Source organism: Phyllobates terribilis, unplaced genomic scaffold, assembly GCF_046119375.1.
Source record: "Phyllobates terribilis strain yellow unplaced genomic scaffold, ASM4611937v1 Scaffold_9__5_contigs__length_417890890, whole genome shotgun sequence".
NCBI lineage: Eukaryota > Metazoa > Chordata > Amphibia > Anura > Dendrobatidae > Phyllobates > Phyllobates terribilis.
The window spans coordinates 298,901,470-298,915,015 of record NW_027362769.1 but is presented as its reverse complement, the minus strand read 5'-3'; the positions used below and the strand labels follow the sequence as shown (position 1 = coordinate 298,915,015).

The following is a 13,546-nucleotide window of genomic DNA, read 5'->3' as shown; positions in this document are numbered from 1 at the left end:
TCTTTGCCGCCGACTAACCAATCAGACTCAAGGATTTCAGTACACTCGTTAGAAAAGAACAGGCAGATGCCGGGGACTGTTCCATTCACTCGGTCGCCGCACCTAAGGCTACGTTTGTGAACATACTGCTTGTCAAAGTGTTAACGATTATGAGAATAGTGGTGAGTGAAATATTAATACAGAAAGGCGACTAGTTCTGTTTAATACGCGTTAAAGAAACCCGCGAGAAGCCATTCTTATCGCAGAATGTTTCCTCCTCGGAAATGTTGCAATGGTACAACCCACATATAAAAGTCCGGCTGCGCTGCACATGTTTGCAGACATTTGTGTGGAGCGGAGAAAGGAGGTTGCGTGTGAGGTTGTGTTAGCAATACAACAGGTTTAGAGGGCACAAAACATCGAAAGGGGCAAATATGCGACATTAGCTGCTTCGTGCTGCCGGCAGACAGCCCGATTTTGTCGCTCTTATAGGTGACCCTTACTGCTGCGACGAGCGCTGACCTAGCTCTGCCACTAAGGGGCAGCACTGTGCTCCTCGGAACAGTCCTGACCTATATTCTGGAGGCATTTTTGCCCGGACTTTTGAATTAGTCCCTTTTAGTGGTGGCAGATCAGCACCTGTGATCGGCTGCGGAGGGTCCTAGCCCACGTGCATACAGTGCGTTTGTCAGCAGAGCTGCTCCTAGAGACGCCCCTGCAATAAGTAATGCTTTGTGCTGCTCATAAATCACCATGAACGGGCCAAACGACTCATACGTGTCCATTAAGGACATTAAGACCGGGCAGAAAAACTTAAATGTCGTCTTTATTGTCCTGGAGATAGGTAAGTGGGCTGCAGGGCCGGGGAGTGCTGGCAGACACGTGGGCACAGCTGGCATGGCTGGCTGTTGTGCCCTGATATTACACCAGGTCTCTTCTGGGGATCTCAATTGTCTTTTTTTCATGACTAAATTCAAGTTTTGTTTCCCATTTCAATCTCTCACACAGGCAGAGTTACAAAAACTAAAGATGGGCATGAAGTGAGGTCCTGCAAAGTGGCAGATAAAACGGGCAGCATCACAGTCTCAGTGTGGGATGAAATTGGAAGCCTTATTCAGTCGGGAGACATAATTCGCTTAACAAGAGGGTATGTGATGTAACTAGGCGGTCACGGGCTGCTGATGGACGTGCGGCTGGGACGTGGCCGCCAACACCTACATTCATGGGGGGAACTAAGGGGCTGGCAAGGAAAATCCTCTAGAAATCTGCTTTATCTAGTGAGTCACATAAGCTACCAATATAGCAATATAGGTAGGCGAGGTGCCTGCTCCTCCAGCAGCCGCTCCATCCTGGTGCTGGTATCTGCACTCTTGGTCCTGATGGACCCAGTTCAGCGTGTCCTGTGTTCTTGAAAGGTGCTGACTGCTGGTTTCAATGGCTGAGACGCGTCCCTACTGTCACACCTGATGCATACACAGGAAAGTGGGCTGACATGGCTATAGAAATGAGCAGGGAGTCAGCCAGCCCCCTTCACACAAGGCTCGCGTCGTGTGCTGCTACAGGAAAAGCTGTTCTGGGTCGTGTGGCGGCCTAAAAGCAAAGTTGCTAGGACCAACGCTACCTGTGCAGGGCACTTGGCCTATTTGAACCATATTAGGTTAGATTCCTATTATGGGCTCTATTCATTAAAGGGGTTGTCCGGTCTTAAAGGGAACCTGTCACCAGCAAAAAACGCTATTGACTTGCAGACATGGGGATAATCTGCAGGTTAACTTCATTATTATGTTGCCCGGCGCCTGCATGTAGCCAAACGCTCTGGGGAGAAAACTAACTTTATTCTCCCCAGCAACATTCTGTTTCAGTCACTGCTCTGAGAATACAGAGCAATGACTGTAACCGCGCTGCAGACCCTAATGTACAGCCTGTGTCAGTCGGGGCCTAGGGCGCAGTTACAGCTGCCGGGTGACTGAAACCTGAATGCTGCCGGGGGGAATAAAGTTAATGTTCTCCCCGGAGCTTTCAGCTACGCGCAGGCGTCGGGCAGGTTAGTAACGTTATTAACCTGCAGATTACGAGCGTGTTTTCTGGTGACAGGTTCCCTTTAAGCTACAAGTCTGCAGTCACCTTTGTGACTACAGACTTGTGTATCCTCACATCGTGTGCGTTGTGAAGATTCTCTGGCGGTGGGTTCATGACTGCCAGTATACAATTTCCATACATGCGGTTACGTGCCAACTAGATTGGCACAGCCTCTCTCAATGCAAGTGTATTGAGCGCAACCGGAAACAGTGTAGTCTGTGTGGCCAGGAGTATGCAAATCACATACTTATAGTCACATGACCGACCGCTGCCGGCACAGGAAAATCCTCATAGTGCACGCGATGTGAGGATTCACAAGTCTGCAGTCAGTGACTGTAGACTTGTACCTCAAGACTGGATAACTCCTTTAAGACTGGTGTTGTGCATTTCAACCTTAAAAAGGTTGTCCACTACTTTAACTTTGATGGCCAATCTTTAGGATAGGGCATCAATGTGTAATCAGTGGGGGTGCGACACCTGGTACCTATTCGATTAGCTGTTCTCAGTGTCGGCAGCAGCTGAAACTGACCAGTTACGGAGCTGAACAACGCAGCTCCGTCTACTGTATAGTCTCCGTGGCCAGGTACTGCACATCCACCCGCGGCCACTATACATTAGACGGAGCTGCTCTGTAACTGGTCAGTTTCAGCTGCTGCCGACACCGGGAACAGCTGATCGGCAAGCATGTTGGGTGTCGCACCCCCTCTTCCTAATCAGACATTGATGACATAGCCGAAGGATAGGCCATCAATGTTAAAGAACTAAACAGCTTCTTTAATGAAGGGGCGAGGTGTAGTAAGTGGAGCCTGATTCATGAAGAGGCGCACTTAATGAATTGGACGCATCTTTACATGTGGCGTGCACCACAGCCAAAAATGTACTCCAGTCAGAGAATGGAGCAAGATTTCTAGCGCACCTTACGCCATGTCTGGTCATGAATTAGGCGGGCGGGTGTTGCCTCGCCCCTGCCCACCCATGCTCCACCCACTGCGGCAGAGGTGACCTGAAAACGCCCAAAGTCTAAATTTTTGTATAACGTAAAATTTTAAAAAAATTGCACAATTTAAGTGTTTTACTCCATTTTTTTTTTTTTTGTAAACACTTTGATGTACTGACCCCCATGTCTCTGCCTCATTTGCTGTCCCATCAGGTTCGGTCATATGATGCCCAGAAAAATGGGATTTGCACTCATCCATTGTTTATAATGAGGCAAACTGTATCCAAAGTCTGCTCTTTTTCTGACATTGTCTGTTTTATGCCGGACACAATAGCGCAGTAGTCAATGATTCTGTGTCTGGCATAAAAGGCAGACTCCACCAGAAAAAGTCCAAAATTGCAGGCTTTGGACTTCTGACTGCCTCTGTCAGGTACCACCTGTACCCCTTTTCACTGGCCTTCAGGTTGAAGCTGCTATAACTGTAGAAATAAGCCAGGACCGCACATCCAAAACTCAGGTGGGAGCCCCTTATGGAGGCAGAAACATAATGTGAATGGAGCCCAAGTTTGAAAGGTGCAAATAACTTGGTTATCCTTTTACCTTTGCATTTATTTTGGGTGTAGCTTAAAGTTAAAGGGGCTTTCCACTTTAAGAAATGTGGACCCCCAAATTATTCTAGGAATGTACAATAACAAAGCCAGATAGTACTCTCCTCCCCCTGCGCTGTTGCCCAGTGATTGGCTGCAGTGGTGATGTGTGCTGTTAATGTTAGTCCCCCACTGCAGCTAGCACATAGACTGGAGCGGGGGAGGCTAGTACTTGGATTTATAATTTTACATTGCAGGAATCGTTTGGGTTTCACTTTTCTAAAAGTGGAAAACCCTTCTATAGGGGAACTCTATGGTTCCAACTAAATGTTCTTTAGGATTTTTTTTTTTTTTTTTAGATTTTATAATGAATAGTTTGCTATGTATATTTAAGCTCCTGCTTAGTACTTGCTTCTATATGGAAGCACGCAGTCTGTAGGAGTTTGTCGTGTTCACCCCATGTCCTATTATGCAGGTCTTCTACCCCATGAACATTGCTGCAGAAGTAACCAGGAGCAGTTGCCCATTGCCACCGATCAAGTGTCACCTGTAATTGTTGAGAGGCTCTTGGGGGAGGACAATGGCTACCTGATTGGATGTCATGGGCGACAGTTCCACTTTTTCTTTCCTAGGAGGAAATACACTTTTTCAAGGAGGCTCTGCACAATGGCACAGAGTACCGGTGCTTCTCTAGGACTTTGTGTATTGCCATAGGGGATTTTGCACTCGACCATGTCATGTGCATGGACTCTGATCAATAGTGCTGTTGGGGAATTTTTATTCCCTCTATCGCCCTATCCCATCATCAACAGGTTATTGGTCATGGTTGCAATAAAGTGCCTGTAAATGGATGAGTGCAGAGAACTCTCCTGCTGTCGTCCTGGATGATGACGTTGTTGCTTACCCTAAACACGGAGGATTTAACTCGCGTATAGCTATTTAGTAGACATGTTTATAGAAATTGGGCAGAACTGTAATGCAGAACTTAAAGGGGTCTGGAAGGGATAGGTGATTTATTGATCAGCGATGGTCCGACTTTGGGACCTGCACTGATCGGCACAAAGGGCACTTTTGCAATGGAGTGTCAGGTCCAATACTCGACTGCATTGGAGCATTCATCTTCTAAGGGGCTTCTGAGAAAAACAGAGGACGACACCAAGCAGCCCATAGAGATTGAATGGGCAGCGGCGTCCAAGCATGTGCCCCACCGCTCCACTCGTATCACTGTCAGTGCAGGTTCCTTCTTTTTTACCAGAAAACTCTTTAATATAATCATTATGTTTAGATTATGGAAATTGATATTGTGCTGCCATCACGTTACAGCTCTACTTGCAGTTACTAAGATGCCAGTGTTCATAAATTTCCCCAAGGTATTTTCCTATGAAGTCAGCTTCTTGTGCAGCATGAATCTTGTGAAGGAAAGATCTGTTTAATAGACTGGCTTCTACCAACACTGAAGTATCAGGATCTGCTGGGTGACTATTGGTATATGGGAAAACCTCGCACAGATGACAATTCCCCAATGTATACGTCTCTGATCCTCCTTAGTTGGGTGAGCTGTCCTAAAATAAAGGAGGCCCGCTGTAGATGGACACATGTATTGGGTCCCCTACACATTACACCTACAGGAGCTTTTATGACATCCGATTTTTACATCCATAGTCAGTAATAAGGAGATGGAGGCCCCCCCTTCATACTTGCTGCTAAAATAATTTGTGCTCTTCTGGGAACATTTTCTATAACACTTTCTTTTGAATTTGTGGGAATATTTTCCCATTCATCCAGAAGATCACATTCCCACTGCCCCCTGTCTAGTGCTGGTGGCTTTACACTATTCCATCTGACACTCAGTGATGTAAGGATGGACACCTTGCCAAGAAGTTCATGGCGCACCGATTTTGTACTGATGCCATTTCCAGAGGAGGCTTGGATCTCTGCAGTTATTGAGACAACAGAACATTGAAGACCTTTATGCACTGTGTGACTTAGACGAGGTAAAGTTAGTGGAGTAGCTGGCTCTGTGTGGCTGGTGGGGCCCGCCTACCACTCTGTGTGGCTGGTGGGGCCCGCCTACCACTCTGTGTGGCTGGTGGGGCCCGCCTACCACTCTGTGTGGCTGGTGGGGCCTGCCGTGGTTTTTAAATGTTTCACCTTTTTAATAGTGCCACATAGTTCTCACTAAGACATCAGAGATTATTCTCATATACAAAAAAAGGATCTATTTTCATTACTGTTTTGGCTCAGATTTCCTTCAGCTGGGTGGGTGGGCATGAGACCTTATAAGCCCATGGGTGCACATCACCTTAAAATGAATACACGTTTTACTAAGTCACATCCCACCGATCTATCTAGCATGTGATAATCTTCTGTATAATGCGCCACTAACAGATGAGACAACATGTCTAACATGACAGGTTATCTTTAACCAAGCTGAGCGATAAACATGACCGAGGTATTGCATGTGATCACTTCTAGGGCTGCTTGTTGCAGCTAGTGGTTGCTGATGGTCATCTAAACCGGATCTAGCACAACTGCTTCCTTTTAGCGTTCCCATAAGCAAACACGGTGAGCGATGTTGTAGCTGGCTCGCCTATTCTGGCAGCCTGGCATGAGTTAGTACATGTTTCACAGTGCAAGCGAAGCACACGGTCTGCGCAGAAGAATGGCTTATTGTTCAGTGCTGCCCTGTACGACAATCAGAAGAGAGAAGCCTGTGTTATTTGCTCTAGAACCTGCTATGACTGTCTCTCTGCGTGTACTTTTTATAGCGAGGATATTGCATGAACACTTTTTTTGGCATGACTTTTAGAACTATTTAAGGCTCTGTACAGAGGTATGACGTAGGCAAAGTGTCACACTATACCGTGCGGTATATGGTGTGTGTGACAGGTGTACAACTGGACACCTCTGTGTTTAAAGGGAACCGGACAGCAGGATTTACACCCTCCTCCCCCTATTAACTAATTATACTGCTACATTCATCATGTAACCATGATATTAAGGGAAAGTTGCCAGCATAATGGTAAAATCAGCATTGTAATCTTGTGTTACTGCATATTCTCATTAGTTTGAGTAGTCAGACAGGCGATCCTTAGCTGCTGAGCAGCCCAGTCAGCCGGTATCTCCCCCACAGGCTTTGTTATACCTTCTATAGTGCCTCTCTGCATCCTCAATGCTTCCTAAATTACACACACTACTGGCGGCTGCCATGGCTTTGGCTATGCACGGTCCTGGTGTCACACTGTGCAGACTAGCAAAGCGACTCCCTCTGTAATATGGAGTACAGATGTGCTGCGCTGTGATAGTGCTGAGCCGAGAGGTAGTGGCATGTTCCGTCAACTTCTGCCTCTGCAGAGGGAAGCGCTCAGACTTCAGCTCTGCACAGTGTAATGCGAGAGCAGTGGCACATGGGCAGATAGAGCGGGCACCGGGCACTTGTGTTATGTAAGAAGTGGCGAGACTCGGCACTACAGATATTATAGCCATGCCTCTGTGGGCTAGATATCGGCTAGCTGGTGCTCGCCTGTCTGACTAGTCAAACTACCGTAATTAGAATATGAAGAAACACAAGATTTTTTTTTTCCCATTACTCTGGCAACTTTTCCTTAACATTAAGATTGCTAGAAAATGGCTTTTAATGACCAATGCAGTGCTGTAATTAGTTAATCGAGAGAAATCCTGCTGTCAGGTTCCCTTTTAGGGTATGTGCACATGGTCTGTATTGGCAGCGTTTTGAACACAGCATACTTTAGGCTGCGTCCAAAGTGCTGCACGCAGGTGTGTTCATTAAACCATGCGGATTCACCGCATCCTATACATTAGAGTGATTTAATTTCTCTTGCAGAGACTAATATCTCTGCAAGAGAAATTGTCATCCTGCGGTCTGGAAAGATGCGACACATGTCCGTGTCCGCAGGTGCACCGAGACGCATAGTGGGCATGAGATTTCTTGAAATACCATCCATTGTGCTGTAACATCTGGCCGCTGCGGGTTGCACGCAGTGCAAGTGCGCTACGTCCAATCCTCAGCGATTACTGATCTTGCGCACGTACCCTGAGGGCTATTGATTGCGATTGGGCAAGTTTCAATCTGAAGAAATGTGCTGTTTCGCAGACATTATATTCTGTGGATTTGCTGCAGACCTTTTCAAAAATTTTCAACAAAATTCTGTTGAAGGCTGCAGAGAAATCCACCGCAACAAATTTACACCAAATCATGCTGATTTTGGCTTTATCTGAAAAAATAAAATAAGTGGCATTCTTATATTTCCATTAACACTAGCTGAGTCCCTAAGTGATTTCAGCTTCCATTAAGGACTTATCGAGACGTGCAGTAGTCGCTTGTCTAGACAACATATCTGCCAGAGAGTGGCCAGATGCCGCGCAGTCTTCGGCTTGTGGCAGGAGATGCCGTCCCTGCTTCTTGCATGCTGCACATGGCTTGTCGTCTACATGCTGCACACAGCCCCTGCCTCTTGTATACTGCACACATGCCCTGCTTCTTACATGCTGCACATGGCTTGTCGTCTACATGCTGCACACAGCCCCTGCCTCTCTTGTATACTGCACATATGCCCTGCTTCTTACATGCTGCACATGGCTTGTCGTCTACATGCTGCACACAGCCCCTGCCTCTCTTGTATACTGCACACATGCCCTGCTTCTTACATGCTGCACATGGCTTGTCGTCTACATGCTGCATATAGCCCCTGCCTCTCTTGTATGCTGCACACATGCCCTGCTTCTTACATGCTGCACATGGCTTGTCGTCTACATGCTGCACACAGCCCCTGCCTCTCTTGTATACTGCACACATGCCCTGCTTCTTACATGCTGCACATGGCTTGTCGTCTACATGCTGCACACAGCCCCTGCCTCTCTTGTATACTGCACACATGCCCTGCTTCTTACATGCTGCACATGGCTTGTCGTCTACATGCTGCACACAGCCCCTGCCTCTCTTGTATACTGCACACATGCCCTGCTTCTTACATGCTGCACATGGCTTGTCGTCTACATGCTGCACACAGCCCCTGCCTCTTGTATGCTGCACACATGCCCTGCTTCTTACATGCTGCACATGGCTTGTCTACATGCTGCACACAGCCCCTGCCTCTCTTGTATACTGCACACATGCCCTGTTTCTTCTTACATGCTGCACATGGCTTGTCGTCTACATGCTGCACACAGCCCCTGCCTCTCTTGTATGCTGCACACATGCCCTGCTTCTTACATGCTGCACATGGCTTGTCGTCTACATGCTGCACACAGCCCCTGCCTCTCTTGTATGCTGCACATATGCCCTGCTTCTTGCATGCTGCACATGGCTTGTCGTCTACATGCTGCACACAGCCCCTGCCTCTTGTATACTGCACACATGCCCTGCTTCTTACATGCTGCACATGGCTTGTCGTCTACATGCTGCACACAGCCCCTGCCTCTCTTGTATACTGCACATATGCCCTGCTTCTTACATGCTGCACATGGCTTGTCGTCTACATGCTGCACACAGCCCCTGCCTCTTGTATACTGCACACATGCCCTGCTTCTTACATGCTGCACATGGCTTGTCTACATGCTGCACACAGCCCCTGCCTCTCTTGTATACTGCACACATGCCCTGCTTCTTACATGCTGCACATGGCTTGTCGTCTACATGCTGCATATAGCCCCTGCCTCTCTTGTATGCTGCACACATGCCCTGCTTCTTACATGCTGCACATGGCTTGTCGTCTACATGCTGCACACAGCCCCTGCCTCTCTTGTATACTGCACACATGCCCTGCTTCTTACATGCTGCACATGGCTTGTCGTCTACATGCTGCACACAGCCCCTGCCTCTCTTGTATACTGCACACATGCCCTGCTTCTTACATGCTGCACATGGCTTGTCGTCTACATGCTGCACACAGCCCCTGCCTCTCTTGTATACTGCACACATGCCCTGCTTCTTACATGCTGCACATGGCTTGTCGTCTACATGCTGCACACAGCCCCTGCCTCTTGTATGCTGCACACATGCCCTGCTTCTTACATGCTGCACATGGCTTGTCTACATGCTGCACACAGCCCCTGCCTCTCTTGTATACTGCACACATGCCCTGTTTCTTCTTACATGCTGCACATGGCTTGTCGTCTACATGCTGCACACAGCCCCTGCCTCTCTTGTATGCTGCACACATGCCCTGCTTCTTACATGCTGCACATGGCTTGTCGTCTACATGCTGCACACAGCCCCTGCCTCTCTTGTATGCTGCACATATGCCCTGCTTCTTACATGCTGCACATGGCTTGTCGTCTACATGCTGCACACAGCCCCTGCCTCTCTTGTATACTGCACACATGCCCTGCTTCTTACATGCTGCACATGGCTTGTCGTCTACATGCTGCACATAGCCCCTGCCTCTCTTGTATACTGCACACATGCCTTTCTTCTTACATGCTGCACATGGCTTGTCGTCTACATGCTGCACACAGCCCCTGCCTCTCTTGTATACTGCACACATGCCCTGCTTCTTACATGCTGCACATGGCTTGTCGTCTACATGCTGCACACAGCCCCTGCCTCTTGTATGCTGCACACATGCCCTGCTTCTTACATGCTGCACATGGCTTGTCTACATGCTGCACACAGCCCCTGCCTCTCTTGTATACTGCACACATGCCCTGTTTCTTCTTACATGCTGCACATGGCTTGTCGTCTACATGCTGCACACAGCCCCTGCCTCTCTTGTATGCTGCACACATGCCCTGCTTCTTACATGCTGCACATGGCTTGTCGTCTACATGCTGCACACAGCCCCTGCCTCTCTTGTATGCTGCACATATGCCCTGCTTCTTACATGCTGCACATGGCTTGTCGTCTACATGCTGCACACAGCCCCTGCCTCTCTTGTATACTGCACACATGCCCTGCTTCTTACATGCTGCACATGGCTTGTCGTCTACATGCTGCACACAGCCCCTGCCTCTCTTGTATACTGCACAGATGCCCTGTTTCTTCTTACATGCTGCACATGGCTTGTCGTCTACATGCTGCACACAGCCCCTGCCTCTCTTGTATGCTGCACACATGCCCTGCTTCTTACATGCTGCACATGGCTTGTCGTCTACATGCCGCACACAGCCCCTGCCTCTCTTGTATGCTGCACACATGCCCTGCTTCTTACATGCTGCACATGGCTTGTCGTCTACATGCTGCACACAGCCCCTGCCTCTCTTGTATGCTGCACACATGCCCTGCTTCTTACATGCTGCACATGGCTTGTCGTCTACATGCTGCACACAGCCCCTGCCTCTCTTGTATACTGCACACATGCCCTGCTTCTTACATGCTGCACATGGCTTGTCGTCTACATGCTGCACACAGCCCCTGCCTCTTGTATGCTGCACACATGCCCTGCTTCTTACATGCTGCACATGGCTTGTCTACATGCTGCACACAGCCCCTGCCTCTCTTGTATACTGCACACATGCCCTGTTTCTTCTTACATGCTGCACATGGCTTGTCGTCTACATGCTGCACACAGCCCCTGCCTCTTGTATGCTGCACACATGCCCTGTTTCTTCTTACATGCTGCACATGGCTTGTCGTCTACATGAACCCGATTGCTTGGTGGTCATCATGTGACTGTAGAACATCTGAGTCCTGTAATGTGTACACATCTCCGTGTCCTTTTGATGGTAGGGGAGATGATATTTGTCTGCTCAGACAAACCCATGCACTTGGCTTTGCCCATAATAAACTGCCTATAATGAGTGATAAGAGGCCACACTGTCACCCTTAGTGCCTGAGCCCTCCAGACACTTGTCAGAACTAGACCCCGGCTGGTGGCCACTTAAGACACTGGATTTGGACCCAGAGGAAGAAACTCCCTTTTAGAAATGGGATGCAATCCAGGTGTTGGTATTTACAAGGATGTAATTATATTAATTTCTGGTTTCTGAACATAAATATCTAACATTTCTGTTTTTAAGGTATGCTTCAATGTGGAAAGGCTGCCTAACGCTGTACAGCGGCAGAGGAGGGGAGTTGCAGAAGATCGGAGAGTGAGTACCGTGCTTGTCCTTGTCACCTGATGCCCTCACCGGGTTTCTCTGTCCTGTCAGCGTTTCTGTAGCATTTTGGTGCATGTGCCTCATATTCTTTCATAATCAAGCGGGTTTGGATACACTGCATTAATGATCTCAGATCAGAGACTTTTATGATTGGTTTATCATCCATTATAGTAAGTTGTATTATACAATAGAATTAATGCTCGGAATAACAGAGTAACAGAAGAGGTTCTTCTCAATTCTGACATATCTGCAGGAAATGCAGGTCCCGCTAGAGAGCAGAATAGGGGTCTCTGGACACCCCACCGGTCTTCTGAGATGGCCACTGTCCACTGCATCCATGGGAAAACCAAGCACTGGCGGCATATTCGCACAGCTTTCCACACTGCAATGAGAGTTGCAGAAATAGCCAAACTAGTGTGCTGAGCAGGTATAGTCTTTAAAGGGAACCTGTCACTTCGCAAAAACTGCTATTTTCCTGCAGATGTGGCATTAATCTTCTGGCTAATCTGCTTAAGGGCTTGTGCACATGACCGTATAACTTGGATGACAGCTATATGTTTAAAAAAAAAAAAAAAAATGGATTTTACTTGAATCATTATTGTTCAATGAGATGGTGCAGATGAAATTTATATATATAATATATTTTTTTTATTTATTAGTGGGCCATTTATATGAATACACCTAAACTAAATGGGAATGGTTGGTGACATCAACTTCCTGTTTGTGGCACATTAGTATATGGGAGGGGGAAAACTTTTCCAGATGGGTGGTGACCATGGCGGCCATTTTGAAGTTGGCCATTTTGGATCCAACTTTATTTTTTTTCAATGGGAAGAGGGTCATGTGACACATCAACCTTATTGAGAATTTCATAAGAAAAACAATGAAACAATGGTGTGCTTGGGTTTTAACTTAGCTTTAAAAAGCAATTGTCTATGCTGTGAAGATGTGCAGGATCTGAAACAACGGATACTGGAAGTCTGTGCTAGCATTTCTTCTGCGGCTTTGCTATCAGTGTGTCAAGAGTGGGAGAAGAGGGTTGCATTGGCAGTCCAACACAATGGGCATCACTTTGAACACATTTTATAAGTGGTCATAAACTTGTAAATAACTCATGTAAGAATAAAGTTACGTTAAAACCCAAGCACACCATTGTTTTTCTTATGAAATTCTCAATAAGTTTGATGTGTCACATGACCCTCTTCCCATTGAAAAAAAATAAAGTTGGATCCAAAATGGCCGACTTCAAAATGGCTGCCATGGTCACCACCCATCTGGAAAAGTTTTCCCCCTCCCATATACTAATGTGCCACAAACAGGAAGTTGATATCACCAACCATTCCCATTTAATTTAAGTGTATCCATATAAATGGCCCACTCTGTAGGTCATGTTCACTAGTGTTGAGCGAGTATGTTCTATTAACCCTTTCGGCGAGTATGCTCGGGCCGAGCTCCGAGTATTTACAGCTGCTCGGTGATATGGTTGAATCGCTCCTGTGTGCATGATTTGCGACTGTTTGACAGCTTTATTACATGGGAGGAATGTCTATTTCTTACATATTCCTCACATGTAATAAAACTGTCAAACTGTTGCAAATCATGCACACGGGAGCAATTCAACCATATCACCGAGCAGCTATAAATACTCGGAGCTCGGCCCGAGCATATTCGGACTGAATATACTCGCTCAACCCTAATGTTCACGCAATCAGTAATTTAATCTCTCATTAGTATTTGTAAGGTAAGACCTGGTGGTGCACGTTTCTCTATTATACTTTTCGTCTGATTGTTCCACTCCCGGTTTTGGCTACAAATAATAATGTAAAATACTGAACGTGTGAACATGGCCTTACCAGAGTAGGCCCTTGGGTCTCGTCAATCCTTATTCATTTTTTTTATATAAAGC

General features: G+C 47.1%; 1 protein-coding gene across 1 annotated transcript in view; it reads left to right on the top strand.

The window, feature by feature from the left end:
- The first annotated feature begins 295 nt into the window (after window positions 1-295).
- NABP1 (nucleic acid binding protein 1) overlaps window positions 296-13,546 on the top strand; it is a 31,941-nt gene continuing 18,690 nt past the window's right edge. Inside the window, exons 1-3 of the mRNA XM_073645752.1 lie at window positions 296-823; window positions 988-1,126; window positions 11,560-11,631. Of these exons, the coding sequence (XP_073501853.1) occupies window positions 733-823; window positions 988-1,126; window positions 11,560-11,631 (302 nt within the window). The 5' untranslated portion in view covers window positions 296-732. The remainder of the gene's footprint in view (window positions 824-987; window positions 1,127-11,559; window positions 11,632-13,546) is intronic.